At 47.3% G+C, this 26422-nt stretch overlaps 1 protein-coding gene across 1 annotated transcript in view; it reads right to left on the bottom strand.

Annotated features, from left to right (window-relative positions):
- Ift172 (intraflagellar transport 172) overlaps positions 1-24797 on the bottom strand; it is a 35953-nt gene extending 11156 nt beyond the window's left edge. Inside the window, exons 1-25 of the mRNA XM_051142620.1 lie at positions 24631-24797; positions 20795-20938; positions 20492-20604; positions 19985-20024; positions 19689-19754; positions 19405-19484; positions 19200-19287; positions 17931-18145; positions 16962-17085; positions 16453-16548; positions 15505-15666; positions 15116-15169; positions 14837-14940; positions 14571-14656; positions 10382-10494; positions 9489-9656; positions 6794-6930; positions 6453-6560; positions 2574-2658; positions 2266-2358; positions 1611-1688; positions 1149-1397; positions 890-968; positions 566-686; positions 235-379 (exon numbers count right to left, since the gene is read on the bottom strand). Of these exons, the coding sequence (XP_050998577.1) occupies positions 235-379; positions 566-686; positions 890-968; positions 1149-1397; positions 1611-1688; positions 2266-2358; positions 2574-2658; positions 6453-6560; positions 6794-6930; positions 9489-9656; positions 10382-10494; positions 14571-14656; positions 14837-14940; positions 15116-15169; positions 15505-15666; positions 16453-16548; positions 16962-17085; positions 17931-18145; positions 19200-19287; positions 19405-19484; positions 19689-19754; positions 19985-20024; positions 20492-20604; positions 20795-20938; positions 24631-24669 (2787 nt within the window). The 5' untranslated portion in view covers positions 24670-24797. The remainder of the gene's footprint in view (positions 1-234; positions 380-565; positions 687-889; positions 969-1148; positions 1398-1610; positions 1689-2265; positions 2359-2573; positions 2659-6452; positions 6561-6793; positions 6931-9488; positions 9657-10381; positions 10495-14570; positions 14657-14836; positions 14941-15115; positions 15170-15504; positions 15667-16452; positions 16549-16961; positions 17086-17930; positions 18146-19199; positions 19288-19404; positions 19485-19688; positions 19755-19984; positions 20025-20491; positions 20605-20794; positions 20939-24630) is intronic.
- Positions 24798-26422: the final 1625 nt, after the last annotated feature.

Consider the following 26422-nt stretch of genomic DNA (forward strand, 5'->3'; position numbering starts at 1 on the left):
ATGAAGAGTCCCTGCAGCTGGCCCAGGACGGGAGCTAGAGAGCCCTGTGTCTGGGGAGTGGCCAGCATCTGTGTCATGTTGGTGTGATGGCAAGGAGGTGGCCCTCCTCATTCACAATGATGTGGTTCGGGCTCCAGCAGGAAGGGCTAGGTGAGCTGTCCCCACATCTTGTTCTAGGGGACCTCTTTACTGCACTGTATTGCACCAATGCTGCAGAAAGGGACGTTTCCTCACCTCATATTCCTGTAGAGATGCATAGTGTTGGGCCACACGAGGATAGTATTTAGACGCAGTGTTTCGATCCTGGAGATCTAATATATAAATTGCCTTCTTCCACTGGCGGGCACCCAGGGCAGCCTCAATTGCTTTAATGGAGCACCTGGCATAGTCAGGAAAGACATTAAATATGTATGAGGAAAGAGAAGGGCGAATGGAAGTAAAGAGACCCCCCCCCCCAAGTACATTCTAACCTACATTTTGAGGTTTCTTTTAGGCTGTGGCATCCTCCTTTGCTCATACTCTCACTTCATGCCCAAATCCCCATTCTGGCCCTGCGCCGCCATACCTGGCTTCAATATAGTGATTGATGGCTGCGTCCAGCTGCTTCTGCTGCACCAAGTGGTCTCCCCAGGCCTCCTCTAGCCTCACCACCTCCACTGGGAAGGCCAGTCGAGCCAGCTCAACCGCTGTCAGGGATAAGAGAGGCTCAGAATTCCATGACTGGGACTCAGGAACGTGTGTGTGTGTGTGATAGAGATGAATGGGTGCGGAGTGGAGGGCAGCAGGAGAGCTGGAGGCAGGCCGGCTGCATGGATGTTCCCCGGAGATGCTGGGGCACTGGATGGGCAGGAGTGAACAAGGATAGGAGCAGCTTGTGAGCGGCTAGTACCTTTCATGAAGGCATTGCCTTTGCAGTAGCACTCCAGGGCCCGCTGTGGATTTCGAATCTTCTCAAAGAGATCACCCGCCTGCCAACACACAGACAACTAACTGCAGTGGAGGAGGAAACCCAGAACACCACGAACCAAGAATCAGCTCCCCAAAAAGGAGCGCTGGCAGTCAGGGAGAGCTGTGTGTCCCACGTCTCCTTTGGGTGGGAGCGGGTAGGTGGGTCCTGGGGATAGGAGCCAGGAAGGCAGTCAGCATACCCTTTCATAGAGCTCCCCCTTGATGAGGGCTGTGGTGATGTGCTCTACCAGCTCCGTGTTGGCCAGCAGCTCCTCTCGGGTCAGCACCAGCCGCGCAGCTTTGGCTGGGAGCCCAGCTTTGAGGTAGAGGCTGATGGCAGCCAGCCCATCTCCTTGACTCTCCTGTAGTTCACCTGCTCGCTCCTCTTGCTGTGTGTCCATTAACCACTGGTAGTAGTCTCTGCGTAGCTTCTCCAGGGCTGGGTGTCCCTGGACGTGCATACAGGGAACTAGGAATTCCATCCTGTATAGCCCTTTTACTTTCATTGGTCTGTGACAGTGTGGCTCCTCCCACAGCACCAGGATGCTAATTCCTCACCATATCAGCCATCCCCAAACCCAACCAAATCTAATGGCTTCCTCCCTCGGAAAGACTTCTGAAACTGGTGAAGCCAAATTCTGAACAGAAGACAAAAACAATACCTTTGCCTCAGCCACAGCAATACACTCATCCCAGCGGTGTAGCTCCTGGTACATGTCCATGGCTTCCTCAACAGCATTCTAGGGGTACCACATGGGAGAAAAAGGGTACCAGGAAGACAGAGGGTCAAATACTTGTAAGCTCTGCTCAGCCTGGCTAAGATACCAGGCATGAATATGTTCACCCCCCACCCCCTTTTCTGGAAATAGACCTGAGTGCCTTGCACATGCTAAGCCCATGCTCGAGCGCCGAGCTGTGCTCCTGGCTATAGTGATGCATTTACTATTTAATATGAACTAAACGGAGCTTATGATTCTGGGCTCTTTATAGGCATAGGTGATGTAGGCAATTCCTCTTAAAGAAGGGTTCTCAGACTGTGTAAGTTTGGGGCTCCACAAACACTTGGATCTACCATGTGCACAAGAATTGCAAACACAGGTTCTGGAGTGGAGAGAAGCTAAGACACTGTTTTGAAAGGAAAAAGAAATCAAAGACCAAAGGAGGATATTTGCCTAGATAAAGACTCACACAGAGGAGGAGCCTAACGATGGCATGGGATGAACCCTCTAAGCTTTTGGACGACGCCCTGACCGGCAGCCCTTCATTCCTTTCTCACCCAAGAGCCCCTCCTCCATCCTGTCCCCTTTTTCCTGTCACCTGTTCCAAGAAGATCATTTCTGCCAGTTTGTAGTTCTTATCCAACATGGCTAGACGTGCGCGGACCTGATAGAAGTCTGTTCCTTCTCCACCCTATGGGGAAATAGGTTTGGTCTTTCAGCTTAGGCGGACACAGGAAGGCCAGGAGGACACGGAGGCTAACAGAATGGAGAAGCTAAAGCTCTTTCAGGGACTCAGCAGCTTGAGATTTCATGGCAATTCCAAAGCGGTCCAATTTTAGGGAGGAGGGGTGGGCAGGGTGAAGGTTGGGAGGCGTGGAACTAAAACTAACAGAGGAAGATACTTGCATATTCTCTGGACACCTGGTCTGCAATCTCATTGGTCTCGTGCAGGAATCGAGCTTTTGCCACGTGACCCAAAGCAGAAAAGCACCTATAGCATGGAGGCAATGATACCAAGTTCCATTAGTACAGGACTATCAGTTAGTCATTGGTTCAACAATGAGCATTAGTGTGGTCCCCACCCACACTGTTACTATCACAGAAAGCCCAAGGAGGAACAAGGAAGATGAAAGCCTTGCTCTCAGGGAATTTTCCATTCCAGTAGAGACAGATCATTGTAAATGGACAGAGATAAGGAGAGAATGAAAAGTAAAATAAGCCATGGTGAGCTGAGGAGGCCCCTGAAATTGGCTGAGGCCTGACAACAAAAAGCAGTTAGTCACTGGCCAGGCATAAATGTGCTCACTGCTACTGGCACATCTGTTAAGGGGGCAACCAAGAACTTTCCCACTGGCTTTCCAGCCTGCTCCACGAGAGGGAGCTCACATCTGGTGCTGTGAACCTGGTCAAAAGTGTGTAGCTGGGGGAAGTCCCAGGCCCTAGTGGGGAAGCCACTGCTGCTCTGCTCATCAGATGTATAACAGCAGTAGCTATTAAGGTTATGACCAGGGATTAGTGCGGCCCTCACCGTTAGTCAGACAAGCTGCTTTGTGTAGTGGGCAGATGTGACTGCAGAGACCTAACTGGTCAGAGTGATGAGAACAGGTGACTGCTGAGTGCTTGGCCATAAACGGGATGTACGATCTTCCCTCTAAGGCTCAGGAAACATCATGGAAGAGGGACTGGAAAGAGTGGAAAAGTTGGAAGAAAGTGTAGTATGGTGTGCAATGCTGTCTTCCAGGCATGACATGGCTGTGGCCTGTGGGGATGGAGACACTCTTGAGGCCCCAGCCTTCCCTCAGGATCTATGGGCAGTTAATGGTGTGTGTGTGTGTGTGTGTGTGTGTGTGTGTGTGTGTGTGTGTGTGTGTGTGTGTGTGTGTGTGTGTGTGTGTGTGTGTGTGTGTGTGTGTATGTGTGTGTGTGTGTAAACACTTTCTTCAGTGGTGTAACCACTGGTAAGGTGTCTGTGTTCCTGTAAATAATCCCTCACCCTGCCCCTGTAAGCAACTCTAAAGAAACTCACTGAATCATTAAAAAAAGAAAGGTTAGGATACAAGGGGACTAGCTGGGAAGAGGGATTCAAAGGGAGTGAGATAGGACAAGAGTAATGGGGTAACAGGGTGAATACGATAAAAATGCATTATAACACTATAAGGAAACCCATTAGCATATATGATTTTTAAAAATTATTTATTTTTATGTAGATGAGTGCTCATTTGCATGTACACCTGCAGGCCAGACGAGGGCATCAGATCACATCAGAGATGGGTGTGAGCCACCATGTGGTTGTTGGGAATTGAATTCAGGACCTCCAGAAGAGCTGTCAGTGCTCTTAACCACAGAGAAACCTTGTCTCAGAAACAACTAACCAAAACCCAAAATCGTGTCTGGAACAATGGCTTGGCAGTTAAGAACACTTGCACCTCTTGTAGAGGTCTCTAGTTCCGGGAGATGAGCTCTTCTTGCCTCCATGCATACTAGGCACACAAGATATATATGCAAATAAACAGTCATACACATAAAAATAACATAAATACATGTTAAAAAGTAAGTAAGATAGAGTCTAAAGGGCTTGCTGCTAGTCTGCTTGGGGACAAAGGTGGAGGGTACAGGATGAGAAAGCTTACGGATGCTTCCAGAAGCAGTTGAGCCCTTACAACATCATAAGCCTTTTGGACAGATGCTCTTATTTGTTTTTCATCACCGTTACACCATTCTTCTCTGTGTGCTATGTGGTAAATACTATCATCAGTGTCTCCACTTTATTAGAGAACATCAAAGTCCAGGGTTGGAAAGGCTGAGTGCCCTCTCTAAGTTTACACAATTTGGGAAATGGAATCAAGAACTGAGCTCAAGGGATCTGAAGCTGCAAATCTGTACCATACCCAGGACAGACTCAGAGGCATGATAACAACTGTTGGGCAGGCTGGAGAGATAGCTTTAGTATTTAAGAGTGTATACTGCTCTTATAGAGGACCTGAGTTCAACCTCTAATTTCTACAACTGCCTGTGACTCCAGCTCCAGAGGACCCTACACCTCTTGCCTCTGTAGGAGCCTGCACTCAAGTGGACAGACCCACACCCAGACCCTGACCCAGACCCTCACCCAGACCCTCACAGGCTCAGATGTTAGAAGACTTGGTCCCCAGCCGGTGGAACGGTTTGGGAAGGATCAGGAGGTGTGACCTTGTTGGAGGAGGTGTGTCACTATGGGTGAAGCGTTCTGCCAACTCCAGTGCTCTCTGCTTGCTGGTTCTAAGATGTGAACTCTCAGCTGTCCAGGCCACGCATGCTTTCACTCTACCACTAAGGATTCTAACCTTCTGGAACTGTAAGCCTATTTTATGCTTTCTTTTATAATCTGCATTGGTCATGGTGCTTTATCATAGTAGTAGAAAAGTGACTAATACACATCCAATTAAAAATAACCAGCAGCAGGGTGCGGCGGTGGTGCATGCCTGTAATCAATCCCAGCACTCAGGAAACAGAAGCAGGTAGATCTCTGTGAGTTCGAAGTCAGCTGGTCTACAAATGGGAGTCCCAGACAGCCAAGGCTACATAAGAACTGCCCCACCCCCCAAAAAAAGAAAAGAAAAAGAGTAAGAATCTAGGAACACATGCTTGTCAGGCAAGCATGTGTTTAACTACTCAGTTGTACTCCCAGCCCAAGGTTTTAAGATTTAGTTATCTTTATTTTTTATTTTATTTTATTTGTTTGATTTTAGTTTTTCAAGACAGGTGTAGCCCTGGCTGTCCTGGAACTCATTCTGTAGACAGGCTGGCCCTGAGCTCACAGAGATCACCTGCCTCTGTCTCCTGAATGCTAGGATTATAGGTGTGTGCCACTGCTCGGCTCAGAACTAATCTCTTAAAGAGAAGCCTTGCAAAGAAGGAGAAGAAAAAGATATTAAGGCATATTCAGAGCTAGAGGGATGGCGCTGCAGTTAAGAGTGTGCATGGCCTTGTGGAGGACTAGTGTTTGCCTCCCAGCACATCTAGCAAGGCAGCTCCAGGGGATTGGACACGCTCATCTGACCTTGGCGGGCACCCGCAATCCTGTGTACAGACCCACACTGACATTCTTTTTTTTTTTTTTTAATTTACTTTATGTGCATTGGTGTGGGGGTGTCAGATCTTGGAGTTGCAGACAGTTATGAGCTGCCATGTGGGTGCTGGGAATTGAACCCGGGTCCTTTGGAAGAGCAGGCAGCGCTCTAAACCACTGGGCCATCTCTCCAGCCCCCATACTGACATTCTTGTTGTTGTTTTTGTTTATGTTTTTGGAGACAGTGTTTCTCTGTGTAGCCTTAGCTGTCCTGGATTCGCTTTGTAGACCAGGCCGGCCTCAAACTCACAGCAATCCACCTGCCTCTGCCTCCCGAGTGCCACCACATGTGGCCACACTGACATTCTTATACCCAAAATTTAAAACTACTTTTAAAAGCTTTTTTTTTTTTTAATTTAGTTTTTTGAGACATGGTTTCCCTATTTAACTTTGGCTGTCCTGGACTCACTTTTGTAGACCAGGCTGGCCTCAAACTTACAGAGATCAATCTGCCTCTGCCTCCTGAGTGCTGGGATTAAAGGCGTGCACCACCATGCCCGGCTTTAAAGCATATATTCTTCAAATAGGGTAGGAGGGTGTTTTCAGTAAGTGCACCAGGGAAGGCTCATACAGTTGGCAGTGAGGGTGGGGCAGGGCTTGCACACAGGACAGGAACAGGCCTGGGTGAGCACTCAGGCCTCCTAGCTGTCAGCATCTGAGTGCCACATGGCTCTCACCTCTCAGCAGTGTGGAGCTGCCGTGCCTCCAGGGCCAGTTTGCTCAAGGTTTTCCACATTGCCTCTGTTTCCGGGGTCATCTCCAGGGTCTCCAAGAAGGCTGTTGCCCTGGAGAGGAAGGGGAGCAAAGCACAGCAGTGACACAGGATCTGGAGGAGCTGAGGAACACCAGTTCTGGGGCAGGAGGCGGTGGTGGTAAGGCCAGAAATATTTGCCCTTTTTGTCTAGGTTCCTCCTACAATCACAGGGCCCCGTTAGCTATGGCAGTTTACTAGGTCACTGCAGGTGGCCCCTACACCCACACTCGCTCACCACCACATTGGCTGTTGGCAGCCTCTCACCGGGTGTAGTTGCCGTCATCGATGGCTGTTCCAAACTCAATCAGGCCCTCGTCCAGGGTATAGGCAACAGTAGTCACACCTTCGGTCACTATCACCTCTGTCTTCCCACCACCTCGCTCCAGACCTATAACGTCCCCCTGTAATAGTCCAGGTTAGCACTTCCACTCAGAGCAGGCCTACGCTTGCTAACCCGGGTTCACAGCAAGGGAATTACAGGGGCACTGTTTCTTATCACGATTTCTCTCAGGCTGACAGAAATGTGGGTTAGAGTTAGCGGATGTCAGCCCCAGTGCCTGGAGGTATGCTGACAAAGAATGGTGTCCAGTTCTTCAGCAGTGCTACAGGCCAACACGTGTGCGACCATACAAACGCGTGTGACCGCCTGCGTGCGCATACAAGAAGGCCGGAAGACAAGCTTAGGTGTCATTCCTCAGGCACTTCCCACCAGGGTAATCTCCTTGGCCCCAGCATTTAGCAAGTGAGCTGGGCGGAGCTGCAGGGATCTGCCTGCCTCTGCCTCTCTGGTTCTGGAGGGTGCATGATGCCTCACTTTTTTGTGTATGTTCTAGGGCTCAAACTCAGGTCCCTGTACTTGCAAAGCAAACACTTTGCCAAAAGAGTTATCTCCTCAACTCCCAGACTAAGTGTGCTTTAAAAAATATATTACTCCTTTTCCACTTTTGTTTAGTGTGTGCCCATCCATCCATGTGGGCCTTGGAGACTGAGCTCAGGCCGTCAGGCTTGGCAGCAAGCACCCTATCCACTGAGCCATCTCACCAGGCCTCAGAATGGGTATTCTTGAAGGTCCTTCTGTTAAATTACAACTTGAACCCAAAACATACTTTTTCTTTTCATGTACTACTGACTTCATGTGAAGAAATTTCTAAGAACATTCCCATATCTATGCTACTAATCCTTCTTTAAAAAAAAAAATAAGGGTTGGAGAGATGGCTCCAAGGTTAAGAGCACTGACTGCTCTTCCAGGGGTCCTGAGTTCAATTCCCAGCAACCACATGGTGGCTCACAACCATCCACAATGAGATATAATGAGAAGAAGAAAAATAATTCTTAAGGGGAGACTGACATGGCAAGAAGGAAAAATAAGAAAGAAATATGCTGGTGGCAAATTATAATTCTGTCCATATAAAATGATGTCATGAGCCAAGTGTTGTGGCCCATGCTGTGAAACCAGCACTGAAGGAGGGAGAGGCAGGAGACTAGCCTGAGCCACACAACAAGTTCCAGTTCTAGGTCACTGGTGCGCAGGGGAGGAAGCGAAAGAATAAGAAAAGGCCAATGAATGAAGCCAGGTGTGGTGGTTATGATCTTGACACTTAGGCATTAAGAGGCACAGGAGTGTAGAAAAATCCAAGACTAGCACGGGCTCACAGCGGACTGTATGCTGAAAGACTCCTAGCACAGGCTCGCAGCGGACTGTATGCTGAAAGACTCCTAGCACGGGCTCACAGCGGACTGTATGCTGAAAGACTCCTAGCACAGGCTCGCAGCGGACTGTATGCTGAAAGACTCCTAGCACGGGCTCACAGCGGACTGTATGCTGAAAGACTCAAAGCTGGAGCTGGACTTAGACTTTGATTTGGTTCCCAGCATACATATGGCAGCTCATAACCACTCTAGTTCCAGGGAACCCAACACTTTTTTCTGGTCTCCACGGGCACCAGGCATGTATGTGGTATACAGATATACATGTAAGGAAAGCAAACATATACAAAACATGAAAGGAAATATTTTCTTTTAAAAAAAATCAAAAATAAGGTTTGCCTCTAGCAACCCAGAGCATGCAGTTTAAAAGTGCAGTGATAAATGCCTGCAGAGTGCCTGGAACCCTGGGTTTGATCCCAGCAGCAGCAGCAGCAGCAGCAGCGGCAGCGATCAGAACTAAGAGCTGGAGGTAAAGGCACTAATGGCCTGTGTGCAATCCTGGTACCCATGTGGTGGAAGGTGAGAGCCAACTCCCACAGATTGTCCTCTGACCTCCACATATATGCCATGCTATCTGTGAATAAATAAATGTAATTTTAAAATCTAAAGGTTAGAATTAAACTACTGGACAACAAATGAAAAGGGGAGGTAATCAAAATGAAAGACCAGGAGGTCCTTGTACTATCTGTAGGAGAGAGCAGGTTCCACACTGGCTAACTTGATCTAGGTACTTGATAAGCTTTCAAGGGTATGTCTAACAGGATGGGCTGTGTGTGTGTTGTGTGTGTGTGTGTGTGTGTGTGTGTGTGTGTGTGTGTGTGGTGTGATGCTGGGATGGAACAATGAGTATTTTATGTGTAATTTGAGAAAGACATTTTGAACACCTATAACAATGAACAAGCAGAAAGGTGGTGTATGGAAGTGCGCGCGCACACACACACACACACACACACACACACACACACACCAGGTCTACCTTCCAGGAAGACCTGCACATGTGACTTCATACAGTCCCAGGGCCACTGGGGTGGGGACTTACCTCTAGGATTCTCACACAAGGTCAGGAAACCTAAGCAAGTGTGATTGTGGAGGCCAGGCCACTATGGGGAGGGGATGAAAGCTGTGCATGCCAGTTTCATCATAGAGATTATGGGTGGTGGGCAGAGAAAACCAAGAAGCCTTCACAGTCTTCTCCTCAGGGTTCTAATTAATTAGACTGACACATGTCTAACGTCTCCTGGTATCAACATACCCTGATAGAGGACATGGTGACTCTTTCAGGTGCCTCAATGTTGTACCACACACATAAGCTGTTTCGGTTCTGAGCTACCAGCACATCACTCCCGGGAACCCACTGCACGTAGGAGCAGAAGTTGAGGATCATTGTCTTAGAGCAGCTTTCAATATCATATAGATGCAGCTGGAGGAGGAGGGAGACAGCACAATTAATAGGGGGCTGTGATGATATCAGCTTATTTTGCTCATTTCCCCAGTGGTAAAATGACCCACCCACGTGTTGACTTTCCAGTCCCTGGAGTTTATTCTAAGTTGCTATATCCTGATTTGGGTCAAGTATGAGATGACCAAACAAGCTAAGACCTACATTCAAGGTTGTTAAGTGAAGGTCAGACTTTCATTCTTAGAATAACCCCGGGCCGGATGAATCAGGCTACCAAACAAAACTGAACAAGCTAACAATTTGCAGTGTGCCTTTCACTGAAATGGACAATCACAAGAAAGGTTAAACTCTCTGGTGATGCCATATTGAGAAGAGCATATGTAAGGTTAAAAGGGACAACGCAAGCCAGCCTCCATGCCTTGACTAAGTGTGGCTGAAGCACACCGGTGAAGCGGGTCTGGGCAAGGGTCAGCCGGAGCTGAGGAGGGGACAAAGCTTCATGATGACACAGACCTGTGTGCAGTAAGAGAGAGATCAACCCTCAACACCCTTCCCGACTGTGTTCCCATCAGGGTACACACCACAGACAGTGACAGGAACCAGACTATCCTTTGTCCCTTCTGCTATGCTACAGGCATACAGAACCAAGAACTATGTCCTGCTTTGCCTCCCACAGTCCCTGGTAACAGCCTATTTCACACTTTTCTGGACCAGCTCAGGCCTAAGGCCCTAGTAGCTCTTCTCACACGAAGTTTCCGGTCCCTGAAGAGAAGCTTGTGGCCAGTCTCGTTAAGTTCCAGCCAATCCACACGACTCTCGTGACTGATAGTACCAATGTTGTAGCCGCCAATCAGATCCACTGCAAAGAAGACAGGGCAGGAGGGGTGGTTGCAACCCGCATAGGCTTGCAGGTGGTTGGTAATATCTAGTCTTATAAGTCATGTTGCACTTTAAGAACATTTTATCAGTCCAGGGGTATCAGTGGGGACTGCAAATGACCAAGACTGCATACTTTTCCTAAGAGGCTTAAAAAAACTGGGTCTTGCCACATGGTACTCCATGTCTATAGTCCTAGAACCTGGGAGATGGAAGCAAAGGATCAGGGGTTCAAAGCCAGTCACAGAGCAAGTTTGAGTCCAGCCTAGGCTAGACGCACACACAGACAAGGACACACACACAAGAAAGTTATGAAACTTGTCTAGAATTATAGATGGTTTACTTGACTTTGCATCTAACGGTCTTATGGAGAAATGGTGGTACACGGCTATAATCCCAGTCCTAAGAAAACTGAGGCAGAAAAAGTGGGAGTGTGCGGCCAGCCCCTTCTCCGTAGGCCAGCTCCAGGTGAGTGTGCTACTGAGTACCAAAGAAAGCTGATAATGAAATGACCTTGGTGATGTCATACTGGCTCCAAAATGGAATGCAAAGGCAAGATAGCACCAAAGGGTTAAGGGTGAAGGAACACACAAACAGAACTTAGAAGGATGCCTTTGAGGATGGTCAGGCTCAGTGCAGCTCAGGGCAGTGCAGCCCAGTGGCTCGCACACAGGGTGCCTTCACAAGGCAGAAAGGCCAAGTCAGGAGGATGACTAACAGGAGGCCGGCCAGCAACAGGCTGGTAGTGTGGAATAGTCTTACCCTTGGAGACATAGAAATTATAACAGCAGGCATGGGCACTCATATCTGGAATGTCAGTACTCAAGGGTCTCAGACAAGAGGATCAAGAATTCAAAGCAAACCTGGGCTACATGAGACCCTGTCTCAAAACACTAAAAACCGAAAGAGAACAGCAGACAAAACTAAGCCAGACAAAGCCATGTCAGAGCAGCAAGGACCCCCTGGGAACCCTGGAATTACATGGAAAATTTTATGTATATGCATTTTTTTCTGAGAAAACATCTATACTTTTTATTATATTCAAAGGGACTAGTGACTAGGACACTTGAAGAACTCTGTCATTTTACATAGACTGGAAATGAACCCCGTGAAAGGAATGGGCTTGTCTGACATCTCATGGTTTGTCAATGCCACTAGAATCTTGGGCCTTTTGACCTACATAGCATCTCCACTGCAGATGCCTGCACTTCCGAGCTCAGATATGAAATGTATTAGGCATGAAATTTGAAACTATCTTAAGAAGAGGCCCATATGTATATGAAAGCTTGATGTGTGACAGGGATTGGTATAACAAACTAGTGGGTAAATGGTTAAATAGACGGAAAAATAAAGTTATAAAATCCTACCCACATCACATACAAAAATAAATTCCAGGTGGAAAGCAAAACTTAAAAATGTCAAAATATAGGAAGGAGTAAGGGAAAAAGTTCCTTAAAATTAAAAAAAAAAAAAAAAAGATTTATTTATTATGCATACAGTGCTCTGCCTGCATGTACACCTGCAGGCCAGAAGAGAGCATTAGATCACATTATGGATGGTTGTGAGCCACCATCTGGTTGCTAGGAATTGAACTCAGGACCTCTGGAAGAGCAGACAGTATTTTTTTTGTTTTGTTTTGTTTTTGAGACAGGGTTTCTCTGTGTAGCCTTGACTGTCCTAGACTCACTTTGTAGATCAGGCTGGCCTCGAATTCACAGTGATCCACCTGCCTCTGCCTCCCCAGTGCTGGGATTAAAGGTGTGCACCACCACGCCCAGCCCTGCAGACAGTATTCTTAACCTCTGAGCCATCTCTTCAGCCTGGAAGAAGTTCTTAAATGAAACTGCAAAAATCAGCAACTACTATTACTATTATTTTGGCGGTAATGGTGATTGAACCAGGGCCTGCCATGCTCTCTACCACCAAGCATCTCCTCAGCCTCAATTTCTTTTAATTCTTTTCCAATTTGGTTTACAAAAAGAGTTCCAGGACAGCTAAGGCTACACAGAGAAACCTGTCTCAAAAAACAAAACCAAAATCTAATTACTTTTTATCTATTTATCTTTAATTTGCAGTAAGCACACGTGGGAGTCAGGGGTCAGTCCTGTCCTTCTCACAGGACTGAGGTTGCCTCAGGCTTGGTGGAGAGCAGCTGAGTCACCTCATTGGCCCCTAAATTAACTTTTAAAGGTGTCTGATGCAGGGCTGAAGTTTGATCTCTTAGGCCTACAAGGAGGAAGGAAAGAATCCAGGGCTTCAAGTTGCCTTTTGACCTCCAGCATTCATGCTTCCCCAACCCGGTAAGTAAGTACAATAAATTTTTAAATGTTTGAATTCTGAAGACACTAAAAAGAGAAAAATCAAATCACAGACCGAGAAAGAAAATCTGCAATGTAAGTAACCATCAGAGGCTACATATATGTAAGTAACCATCGAAGGCTACATATATGTAAATAACCACCAGAGGCTACATATGTGTGTGGGTACACATATATAAACGTGTATAAACATATGTAAAGAACTTCACATCTCTAACAAAGAGACAACTTAACTCTCACAATGTCTGAGAGATAAGAACTGACAAACCACAGAAGAAATCTGAGGGATCAATCAATCAATGAATGCAATAGCATTTCACATACACCCGGTAATCTCAAGACTTGGAGAGGATGTGGAAGGAGGCAGACTCTAAGTGGGGAAGGAATGGAAACTGCTCAGCCTTCTCAAGAGCAGCTGGGAGGTGCTTAGTCGAGTTGAAGGTGCAGCTCCTCTGTGACTAGCAACTGTAAGCACAGACCTCAGACAGTGGCGCGACTATGATAAACAAACAACCACAGCCGAAACAACGAGGGCAGGAGAAAAGCACTGGCTGCTCTTCTGGAGGGCCCAGGTTTGATTCCCAGCGCCCACACGGCACCTCACAAGCATCTACACCTCAATACCCTCTTTTGACCTCAAAAAGCACCAGGCATGCACATGTTACACAGACACATGAGCAGGCAAAATAGCCATACACATAAAATAAAAATAAATCTTTTAAAAATGAACACTCTAAATGCCCATGACTAAGATATGAAGCAAAAGCCCCAATGTAAATATGACAAAAGGCTGATCTGACAGAACTAGGCATGGGTACGCAACTATTAGCAATATGTCAGGACTATGAGCAGCTGAAATTTACTAAATGACCACATGGCAGGCAAGGATGTAAGGGCCTCCATCTGAGGTAGGTGCTGCTGTGTTCCCACTCCGAGAAAGACAAATGACCTGAGTAAGCTCACACAGTACAAGCGCACAGGGTGGCTGAGCTAGCGTCCTGTTCTTACAGCCATGCTGCGTCTGCGTGCTCAGGTCTATACTTTCTGGGGGATACTATGCTATGCTTGATGCCTGTAACATTTGGTGGTGAAAACTGTAAAGTTAAGATTTATAAATGCATATGAATAAATTAATAAAAAATATTTTAAAAAAAGATTTATGAATGCAATACTTGTGGTATCAAATTAAGTTTCTTTAGCCAGGCGGTGGTGGCGCACGCCTTTAATCCCAGCACTAGGGAGGCAGAGGCAGGCAGATCACTGTGAGTTCAAGGCCAACCTGGTCTACAAAGTGAGTCCAGGACAGCCAAGGCTACACAGAGAAACCCTGTCTCAAACAAAACAAAACAACAACAAAAATAAACTAAGTTTCTTTGTTACTAAATACTAATAATAAGGCATATAAAAATATGGCCCTTGTAGTTCTAAAGAGTCTATGATTTGATTACATCTAAACAGGAAAATTCCTAAAGTTGTGATAGTTCTTTCCTACTGTTTACAACTGTTGGCTCTGAGAGAAATGACTAGAGAACATGATAACTATGTGGACAGGCCTGTGGATCTGTGTATGCACAGCCAGTTACTTACACAGAGGCATACCCACAGAGACTTACACATTGAATATAACCACTGTAAAAATGGTGCCTTTCAGTTTCTGGGCATTTTCACTGAATATAATTCTATGATACAGAAGTGTGCTACAAGGGTCTGTTTTGGTATTAAAGTTATAAGAGGGTCTTACCTATAGCAATCGTCTTAATATCAACAAGATAAGCCAATTTCTTATTATCTTCCATTCCTCGCTGGCACCGCTCATTAATGCGAACGCTGAAACATGAAGGAAGGACAAGGTAGGACAAGGTGAGGCTCAGGCTTAGCCTAGGGTCTTACTGAGGCTCAGAAGTACCACAGGGGTGAAGATTTTAGACTGATCTGGGAGCAATCAAAACACAGTTTAAAAGTTCAAAAGGAATTCTGGATTTCAAGGGTCAGACCGTGTGAGGTCACCTGATGAGGTGAGGGTTCATGAACTCAGTGCGTACAGAGCCCAAGGACTCGTTACTCCCATACTCCACCAGGGTCAGCTCTCCAGCATTGAAGATCATGCACACCTGGAAGAGAATGGGAAGGAGGCATGGAAAACAGAACAGTGGGAGGGGTCTCCTTATCCTTTCCTATTCACCCCATCTTCTATCTACAGTCTCCTACCACTTGCCCCTCACCCTTCTGACCAGGGGCTGGAATGGAGCTTATCGAAATGGTGGCAGGAAGTCAGGCTCTACTCACATTCTCATTTTCAAAGAAATATTTCTCATTGCCACCAGATCCTTGCCAGGCTATCTGCAAAGTAAGGAGAAAACAGCAGAGACCATTACCCAAGACAAGGCTGGAAGGATGTCGGTAGGGAGGAGGAGAGATGGCATGCAGGAAGGTCTGGTGTCACACAAAAGATGCGTTGCTTCAGATTCTTGCCCTGATCTCTGCACTTCCGAGAGACGACGCACAAAAACAGTCCAACTAGGGAAATCCGTACTCCAGGAGTCTATACCTCTCACTCCTTGAAACAGCATCAGAATGGCAGGGCCTCCTTTGGGGATCTTGCTTGTTGGGGTACTGGGTCCTCAGAAAGCAAGCTGAGATGTCCCATTACCCACCCATCCTTTCTCGGTTCCCACCTCACTGAGGCGGTTAGTGTTCAGGTCTCCCAGCAGCAGCGTATCTGACGTGTGGGCCACCAGGTAACGCTCCTTCCCCAGGATCTTCACCTCTTCTACCTCATAGCCATAGTGCGACTTGAGCACCACCCTGGTCCCCGAAGACAGGTTCTTCACAATCACCTGTAAGGGACAGGTCCGAGCCCTTCAGGCTTTCCCAGCACAAGAGGAGCGAAGGTGCCACGCCCCTCACACACCTCCATGATGCTGAGCTCAACTAATACCTGTGTCTGCACCTGTCCCAGGATGCTGTTGATAAAGACAGTACCTTACACTCACACAGGGATTCGCTACCTAGGAAATGCTTTCACATCTCTCTTTTGCTGTTCATGGTACATGTGAGTCTGAAAGTTCTACTGAATAACACCACTCACTCACTTTGTTCCCACAGCTTAGTACAAATCTACCTATTAAGACAGAAGACTATATAGTAGTGGTAATAATAATAATAACTATTTTAGTAATATAATTAAATATAATAAATAATGATAATAGTAATCATCATTATTATTATTTGGGTTTTCAGAGAGCCTCCCTAAGTGCCTAAGGTGACCTACAACTAGCCATCCTCCTGCCTCAGGCTAAGATTTTCTTTCTTTTTCTTCCTCTTCAACTTCTCTTTTGTGTTTTGTTTTTGAAACAAGGTCTCACCATGTAGCCTCAGTTGGCCTGAACCTTGTGATGTAGACCAGGCTGGCCTCAAACTCATGGGCCATATGCCAGAACAGCCATATAGCAAGAAAGCTACCAGGAAGTGACCCTGACACCTTCTGTTCCTTATGACAGCTCTGCCAGAGGAACGAAGGTTACATTGGAGACTATGGCTGCAGCCTGCGGGTGGGGAAATGTTACAAAGATGAATGAGCCAAGAGCCATCTGTCCCAGCATGAGGGACCATCAGCTGCTCACCTGGCTAGGACCCACATACGTCAGCTCGAACTTGTTCTTGTAAATACTCCTTCGGAGGCAGCAGTCAAACTGTTCCACCCCACCACAGAGTGTGCCCTAGGGGGAAGGAACAGCATGAGAGGCAACCCACAGTGCACTGGCGGGGAGGGAGCAGGTATCAGATACCCTCAAGACCTCAAATCCTGGTGTCCCAGTCTAGAGACCAGTGGACAGCATATAGCTGGGCAGGCTTTGGACCCATCAGAAGAAAACAGGTGGAGATCCTAGGACTCCACAGACACCACATGTGGACAAGGAAGGAGAAGTCAGGCTGGCCTGGACAGCTATGCCCCTTGGGGCCTCCAATAAGTGTATGTTTCCCCTTCTTGCCTCTAGCAGCAGACTTTTATTTGAAGTCACAAGGAAATTTGGGTTTCTCTAGTGCCACAGCAGAGTGCCGTGGCATAGCAAGTATTTTAGTCTAGTTTGGAGGCAACCACCAGTACAGACAGGGGCCACTGATAACACACCGCACAGAGTCGTGAGCCATCCCGCTTCCAGGCCAAGGCAGTGACGGTGTATAAGTTGGCAATCTCCTTGGGCTTGGCCTCTTCCCAGATGCTTCTTCGGGGACTCCAGTTAAACACCCGAAGCCTAGAAAGGTATGTGGCTTTTAGAAGAGATGAAGGCTGAGCAGCTAAAAGAAGCCAGTCTCATTCTGTCTGAAAGGGAAACAGATGCAAAACAACAGAGCGAGACAGACCAGCTAGAGAGGATAAGAAGGTGGAAAAGGAAACAGGAAGATGAAGGATGCCAGCGTGATGCTGCACACCTGTAATCACACACTCGGGAGCAGAGGCAGGAGGATCACTGCAAGTTTGAGGCCAGCCGGGTCTACCTAGTGAGTTCCAGGCTTGTCAGGGCTACAGAGTGAGACCCTATCTCAAAAATTAAAAACAACACAAAAGGATGGAAGTAGAAAAAGCAGGACAAACGAGAGAAATGAACTGCCAGGAATACAGGAGGAGGAAAGAAGAAAATATAGGAGTTAGAGAAGAAAGGAACATCAGGAGGCACACTGGACTGAGAGAGACACAGAGGACTGACAGAGAGGGGACCTGGACCTAGCTGCTTATCTGCCATTTCGTTCTTTATTGGCTCACCAAACAGTGGCTATACATCACACACCAGATGACAGCGTAGGCACTGGAGATTAAAAGCCTTCCTCTCAAGGACCCCTCAAAATAGAAGCAACAACTAGGGTACAGCAAGATGATCTCAAAGTCTTAAAGAGGCAGCAGGAACATGGAGAAGGGGGTTAATTCTGCTGTGGGCTTCCAGGCTGAGCACCACATTGCATTTTGAAGCTGCCAGCGTGCCAACTGGCGACAATCTGAGAATCCCTTTCAACAGGCTCCCGCTGTGGTTCAGAACAACATGGACGGCACAGAGAGTTCCCAGAAAGAGAAGACAGAAGATGCAGCAGGCGGGGGACCTACCTGTCATAACTTCCCAGCACCACAGATTGGCCTCCAGGACTCGCTGCAGCTGTGGTGAATTCCCGCTCCTGAGGGTCTCTGCTATAGTCAAATGTCTGTAGCACATGGCCTTCCTTCCCATAGGCCACAATCCTCCGGTCACAGCCAGCAGCTACAATGCTGTTGGTTGCCCAGGCCAAGGCATAGGGCGGGCATGGATGGTTAACCAACTTTCCCTGTGAAAGAACATTTTGGTCTGTTTTTGAGGTTGTCACCCCCAGAAACTCTTCATTCCTAGCAGCTGATCCACGCATTCTTGACCATCCCACCCTGCAGGAAAAATAAAAATCTTCCTGTCAACATTTTCCCACACAGACACACCCTAATCCTGAAGACTTCACAAATCATCCTCCATATCATGAACACACACATAACATATACACATGTGCTGACTTTGTACTCTATGGAAATTGCGGCAGTGGTGTGCTGCAGATCTCTGCTATGTACTAGTAAAGCCGCCCAAAGGGAGACAGCACTCAGTAACCAACTCTGTCTAGGCCCAAGAGAGCGTATGGGTTCTTTTTCAAAGAGGCTACATTTTACACTGGTAACTCACAATGTAAATGATTTATACAGTACTGAATTATACAGAGTAAAACATGAAAGTTTCACTTTATGTCTATCTTTTCTTTTTCCAAGAAAATAGTTGATTTTTCAGCATTTTATTTCTTTGTATGTGTTTGGTGTGTGCATGTGCATGATTGTGTGTGTGTGTGTGTCTGTCTGTCTGTCTGTGTGTCTGTATGGTATGTGCACTTTCATGTGTGCACACAGGGGTGAAGGACAAAGGATAACTTGCAGAAGTCACTTCTTTCCTTGCACCACATGGGATCTGTCATATTTGGCACCAGGTACCTTTACCTGCTGAGCTATCTTGCTGCCCTGTTTTTCCCCTATGCATTTGTATGTCTCTGTGTTACATAAACATGTATATATATATATGTATTTGTGTATACATATATATTTAAATAAATGTAAATCATTTTCACTTTTTGTCCTCTTTACAGTCTTTATTTCCTCCCTCTCAAGGTCCCTTCCACCCACTCCTCCCTATAAATAGTAACCTCTAGCCTCCTAACACAGTCTTCTGTGTGGCGGCATCCGAATGTCTCCCTCCAAGACCCCGCTCTTCCAGCCTCCTCCCCCAGCTCAGTCATGGCGCTCACACATGCAGCTCCCCCAGGAGGCTCCTGGAATGTCCACCCACCCCACAGTATGCTCTATTCATACCTGTGACTCTCCAGAGCCCTCATCATCAAAGAAATATCTGACGATGGTGCCGTCTGCGTGACCCGAGAGGATCCCTTTCCCAGAGCAGCTGAAGAGTAAAGGCAGAAAGGCAAACTTAGAGCCAGAGACTGACCTCGCTCAAAGGCCCCTTTCTGTCAAATGCAGCTTCTTCCTGACATTTCCAAGTCTTCCTGTTGGTACTCACTTGGTTGTCAGTGCCACCACATAAGAATCTGTCCCATAGATGGTAGATGACCTGTTAGTTTTAGTGTTTGCTAAGCGAACCTGAAAAATCAAAGAGTACATACACGTCTGGCTAGACTACTTTTAATTTCACCCAGGCCCTGAGACAAAACTGGTCCCTGTGCATTCTTCTGCAGCTCACACTTAGGCTCCAGGGCAAAGGATGAGCTGTGCTGCCCCCACTCCCCACCCAGGACCATTGTCCCCACCCAGCACCTACCGCGTGTTTCCCTTCCTCTCCTTTACCTTGCCTTCAGCCAGTCCAAAGACAATGATGTACTCTGCAGGCCACTGCAGACAAGTGACAGCACTCTGTATGCAAAAGGGTGAAAGGATGACCCAGCTGTGTGCATCAGCACCTTTCTAACAACTTGACACCCACTGCAGCCGTCACCCTAGTCTTCTATGGGCAAAGAGTGCAAGGAGTGGACACAACTAAGCTCTTAGTAGGAGACAACAAGCATGTAGGCTCAAACCAGCATTAGACCTTAGAAGGGACAACTCATGGGCACATACACAAGCGGGTCAAGTCTAAACTTTACCGTCTGGATGAACTTGTTGCAGATGACTTTCTTGTCACCCCTGTCAAACAAAAGGAAAGGCAGCATACTTAAATCCCTGCCCCCAAGGATGGTCATGGAAGGAGGCAAGACCAGAACCTTTCCTGGCCCACTGCTGTTTCCTATCCCTCTGTGGGAGGTCTGATGAAGATGTGAGTGGGCACTCAAGAAACGCTGGAGCTCCATCAAAGACATAGTGTGACACTGGCTCTCAGGACCTCCAATGGCCTTACATTCATTCCCTCATCCCTCCAGGGATGGGACTGTAGGGATGTGGGGCAGGCAAAGGCAGGGACATAACAGAAACAGACTCTAGAAAGTCTCTGCCTCCCAACCTGACCCTCACACCAATCGCCCAAGACATACATACACACACACACACACACACACACACACACACACACACACCTGCCATCCCCGCCCCAGCGAGGCATTTCTCATGCATAACTCTTCTTTTGTGGGCCGCCCACCCCTCCTCTCTGTCCTCACCAATCTTCTCCAATCTTGTAGACATAGATGATGTTGTCTGTCTGTCCTATGGCAATTTTAGTGGAATCAGGAGAGAAAGCCATGCCTTTCACCATGTAGCTCTTCCTGCCGTACTAGAAGTAAAAACACAACGAATGAGCACAAATGAAAGAGAAAAGAAGACACGAATATGTCCCGACAGACCCGGAAGATTTATACTAAGAAAAGGGGTGGACTGTTTCCCACGCCCTCGGCTAGAAGGCAGGTTACAAAGTGTCAAAGTGTCCGAGGTTGATGGGTTAGGGCACGGTGAGGCCTCTCCACCTTCATGTCTGCTGGTTTGGTGGAGAACTTGTCTCTGCGCTCCCCATGTTCATCGTACAGCAGGACCACTCGGTCCACTGTGCAGACAGCAAATTTAGCGTTGTTCTGGGACCAGGCCATGCACGTCACCTTCGCGGCTCCATCCTGCGGAGGCAAAGCAGGAATGTAAACACAGTGCTGGTCTACAACGCAGAAGGCATTGCCAGTCTCACCAGCCCTAGTGTGGCTTTGCTCTGTTTTTCTTGTCACAGTGTTTCCCTCAAAACAAAACATTTGTATACCTGGAGTGTAAGAACGATATTCTCCAGGGCCTCGTATAACCCAGACTGGCCTCAAGTTCACTCTATAGCCAAGGGAGACTTGACCTCTAATCCTCGTCTCTACCCAGGGTGCTAGCATCCAAGGCTAGTTTCTGCCACGCTGCAGAACAAACCATGGCTTCACTCGAGCTAAGCAAACACTGCACCCACCAACCCATCTCCCCAGCCCCAATGTGTTTTCTGAGACTCATCAACTGCCCCCAAAGGCAATGACCTCCTTGTTCCTTCAGCTTTCAAGTCTGCCTCTGAAAAAAAAAAATTAATGAATTTGATACATTTTAATCTTTATAGCTACGCATTCAATCAGTGTTTTCAAGCACTTTACCAAGAAAAGGCACTTGGCCAGGAGCTGACAGAGACAAAGAGCAAAACACAGATCCTGCCCCAGGACCTAATAAGATGCTGCAGAATTGGAAACGCCCCATAAGAAGAATATGTACTGAGTGCAGTGATGGTTTAGAGGAGCCCAAGACAATTTTATACTTAAATGATCAAAGTTCAACTCTGAAGAGGACCGCGATTTAAGGAAGCTGAGACTTTTGTAAACAAGAGAGGGAGAGAGAGGGAGAGAGGGAGAGAGAGAGAGAGAGAGAGACAGACAGACAGACAGACAGACACACACACACACACACACACACACACACACACACACACACACACACACACTGGGCCAGCCCAGGATGAGCCTTTCAACGCAAGCTAATGATCTGAACCTATTGAGCAGGGACAGGAGAGACAGTGGAAACTCTGAAACAAGGAGCAACATAACCAGAGTTGAAACCTGGAAGAAACAACGCCACTCTCCCCTGCTTAACTGCCCGTGCTATGAAAGTCTCGATTTAAAAGTGGCCGGTGCTAACCCTGAGGTACAGCTCACTTGCTGGAGTGTTCATCTTACAGTCTTATGCTCATGAGTTTGATCCCTGGTAACTCAAAAAAGTAAGTAAAAAGAATATGGGAGTGACAGGTGTGGTGGCACATGCCTGTAATCCAGCACCTGGGAGGGGAGGGCGGGAGGACCAGATGCTCAGATCTTCCTCAATTACACAGCAAGACTGAAGCTAGCCTGGGCTATGGAGACCCTGTCTTAGACACACTGTGTGTCCATCACTGCACCTACTGTGGTCCTCTAAGGCACTGCCACTAAAGGTTTCTGTTCTTGAAGTAAAATCTAGCTCCTACTGCAAATGGCTGATTAACCACTTAGGTTACTAGAGGTCTGGCGTAAAACAAAACTTACTTGTCACACTTAACCCAAATACCTCCAATGTTAGAAGGGAAAGGGGTCATTGCACCATAATCCTCAAACCACAGTCAGAAAATAGCAATACCATCACCATCACCTCCACGACCCAACCATTCGTTGCAGTAAGTTGGAAGTGGGTGCCAGCACTTCATCAGCTCTGGCTGGTCCTTCCTCCTGGCTGAGTCCATCCTGGGCATCTGGCCCAGCTGCACCATGACATCATCTCTTTTTTAGAGATCGAAGGATTCTATTTCCAATTTTTCCATTAGGGCATTTTGAAATGACAGATTACAGCATCAGTTTACGGAGCAAGGAGCGCAGTGTTCTACCACAGAGCCAGGGCTCCATCCGTTGCAACTCTTCTCTCTTCTGACTGACTTCTACCCTCCGCACACTCTGCAAACATCTCTGGTGCCTGACTGGACTGTCTTGAGGATTAAGTGAACCGGAGTCAGGCAGGCATTTCCACAGATGCCTCACACCCATTAAGTACCATCATCTCTCCTCACTCTGAGGTAGAAGCTATTATTATTCTAAATTTACATTTAGAGAAATTGAAGCATTGAAAGTTAAGGAATCTGTTCGTGTATGTACATAGTTTTTAGACGGCAGGTGTGCTATTTGGATCTATATATGTTTGATTCCATAGCTATCCTCTAACGTCTTTAATATGCTGCTGCGGCATCTGTACTAACGGCTTCATTATTCTTATTCATTCTTATTACTTTTTGAGGCAGGGTCTCTCTCTGAAGTCCTAGAACTCGGTTTGTGGAGCAGAGTGGCATGAAACTTCCAGAAACCTGCCAGCCTCTGCTCCTGAGTGTTGGGACTAAAGGCATGGGCTACCATGCCTGGCTATCCTTATTTTTTTTAAAGAAGGTGTTACTTACAAGTCAAGTTGGCTTGGAGCTCACAGCAATCCTCCTGCCTCAGCCTCCCAAGTTCTAAGATTACAGGCATCAGCACCATGATCAGATAAGAGACTTGTTTTTGTAGTGCTGGGGACAAAGGTAAGAGCTCACGCATGCTCAGTGTGTGCTCTATCGCCAGCAGCATCTCCTGCCAGCGGCACACTCGTTTTGTATGTAGATGTTGGGGGGGTACATGTGCCTGTGTGTGCATGTAAAGGTCAGACATCAAGTGTCTTCTCCAATCATTCTGCATCTTATTTATTTATTAATTTTTTTTTTAAAAGACTCTCTCATTGAACTGAGAGCTCCTGAGTGTGGCTAGCCTGGAGTTCTAGGACGAGGCCTCTAGGGACCACCTGGCTGCCTCCCGAGCGCTGGGAGTGCAGGTGTGCATGACCTGTAAGCGGATGCTGGGATCCTAACTCAGTTTCTCAGGCCTCGAGGGTCGTTTCCTCTATAGCTAAGCTGATTTGCGTTGTGTTAGCCTGTCCTTTCAGTTCCGAATGTTCTTCTTGTTGTCTGTCATTCTTGACACAGCTTTACAGTTTAATTGTTCTCCTTGCTGGGCGCGGTGACGCACACCTTTAGTCCCAGCACTCAGGCAGGCGGAGGCAGGCGGATCGCCGTGAGTTCGAGGACAGTGTGGTCTACAAAGTGAGTCCAGGACAGCCAAGGCTACACAGAGAAACCCTGTCTCAAAAAACCAAAATACATAAATCGTTTCGTTACATTTATGGTGGGGTTCTTTCATGTGTAGAACTTTATTTTACTTTCTCCTAAGTCTCTCAGAGTTGTTCTCACTTCTGCCTTTCTTTCCAAATGAAGAAGCTAGCGACAGGACTGCGCATGACTAGGGTTAAAGCCACAGGCACCGTTTGGCCACATCAGTGCTGGAGCTGACCTGAACTCCGTTCTCTTCACTCCCAAACCCACTCTTCGTTATGTCTCTGGGCTTCTCCCCTCCTTGCCCAGCCTCTTCGGAATCTGAGGAGACACACTTTCACAGCCCAAGAGGTTCAGCCGTCCACAGGGCTTATATCTAAAGCTCTTATTCCATCCTGTGTAAAGTTATGATCTGCGTCTATATAAACGCCTCCCACTCCAGAAAGAGCCCCTGACATAACGCGGGCGGATTTGATCCCTTACAGCCTAAGCTTGGAGCCTGGCACTCAACTGGTGTACATGATGCAATGGAAGCTTATGGTCGATAGCGGTGCATGTCGCCTACTCTAAGATCTTTCACAATCTTCTGCACAAAGTAGGCGCTCAAACGTATAAACTTCTTACCCCATCTTTTTTTTTTTTTTTTTTTTTTAACGCCGGGTGGCCGGGGAATGGGAGAGGCACAGGATTCCTCACCTGAGGGCTCAGCAGGGTCCTCAGGTGCTTCAACTGCATGACGCACACCGGTCTCGGATACTCTCTGACCAAGATAACTCCGGCGGTTACCTGGACAACCCGCCAAGCAGCGGCGGCGGCAGCCGCTGACGCACAGGTTACGTGAGTGCGACTCACGTCATAAGGTCACGTACTGGGTACGCGACGGTGCAAACAGGACATGCGCAAGCGCAGTGAGTCCTAGGGCGGGCCCACAAGAGGGGGTTGTCGAATTCTCTCCTCGACCAATCCGGTAGGGGCATACAAACCTAAGAGAGAGCTCCTCCTCCCTTGTGCGTCTTCCTCCCTCTGTGGATCCTCCCTCTTCCTCTACGTCACCTGAAACCTAGTTTTTCTCACTGCTAGACCGTCAGGTGCACTTTAGTGGCTTAAATTCTGGAGAAAAGCAAAGCAGGTGCTACGGGAGGAGAAAGACAATTCGCCAAGCTGAAGCCTCCGCCTCACCCAAAAGTTGTGGGACTTGCGCGAGGCCACTCAATGCTGATAGGCACCGTGTTTTTAGTGGGCAGCGGCACAGCCCATTTAAAACAAAAGGAGGCAGATTAAAGGGGTCGCTTGCTTAAGTTAAAATAGCTAGTAAGTGGTGGAACCGGGATTCACCCCAGACTTAATAACCTTTTATTTCCCGTAAGACGACTCAACTCTTCTCAGATCGCTGTCTTCATGCCCAACTTTCTCTACCCTGTCAGAGTCTCAGGAAATGACCCAGGCTTTGAGGGATGTGTTGGTAGCGCTGGCTAGGAAAAGGGGAGGCACCCGGTTTGGTCATTGGGTAAACAGTGAGTTCAAGGCTGGTTGCTGAAATCCAGTTAGATGCCTGTATGGGTCAGTGCACAAGACAGACCAGAGATTGGCTCCCATTCTAGTTTGACACCTGGGGTTGGGGATTGTCTGATTGAGATCCTTTCAAGAATTTTTGGTCTAATGTCTTGCATCATATCAGAGAGACTGAATGAAATGCAGAAAGGCTGAACCTGTACCCCCCTAAAAGCATAGCAGATCTCCAGGCAGGTGCTGGGTCCCAAAGCATTGCAGGCATAGCAGTTGCCAATGGCAACGAGTATTTCTCTCCCTGCTCCTGCATCCCTCTAGAAAATTAAGAATGAGTAGAGGACAGGTCCCAAGTTTCACAGGTAACAAATAGGTCCCAGAACCCAAATTATAATTTTTTGATAGGGGCATCCAAACCCCTCAGTTTATTTCTAGAATCCTCTGGATATGTTACAGAGTATAAATATAAACTCATTTATGGGTTACAATTATTATTAACTTTGAATGAACAGAGACATAGATGAAAAAGAAAAGAAAGAAGAGGCACTGGTGTGCACAGGGTGAGGATACATGGCACCAAGGAACACATTAGTGGTAGCTGCTCTGTTAGCCCCCAAGACACTTGCTCAGCCCTTCTGACCACTTCCCCAGAGTGAATGGTGGAATCAAAAATGGAAAGGGATTTGCTATATAACTCAGTGGTACAGCATTTGCCTAGTCTGCACAAGGTCACGAGCAAAGTTTTTTTTTTTTTAAATCTACTGGCTCTTTTATGTGACATGTCCTGGTTTCCATGGTACAAAGACTTGTGTGACTTCTCATTTCCTCTCTTCTCATTCGACAAAGGAGAGGAGGCTTCTAGCTTTCCCCTTCCTCTTTGTCTTTCCCCACCCAGTGAAGATGAAAACATTGGCACAGACATCGTATAATAAGTCTCTCCTTTTAGGTTGGTGGTGACTGACGTGAGGGGCCCTTGGCGAGC

This window comes from Acomys russatus, chromosome 1, assembly GCF_903995435.1.
Source record: "Acomys russatus chromosome 1, mAcoRus1.1, whole genome shotgun sequence".
Classification (NCBI taxonomy): Eukaryota; Metazoa; Chordata; class Mammalia; order Rodentia; family Muridae; genus Acomys; species Acomys russatus.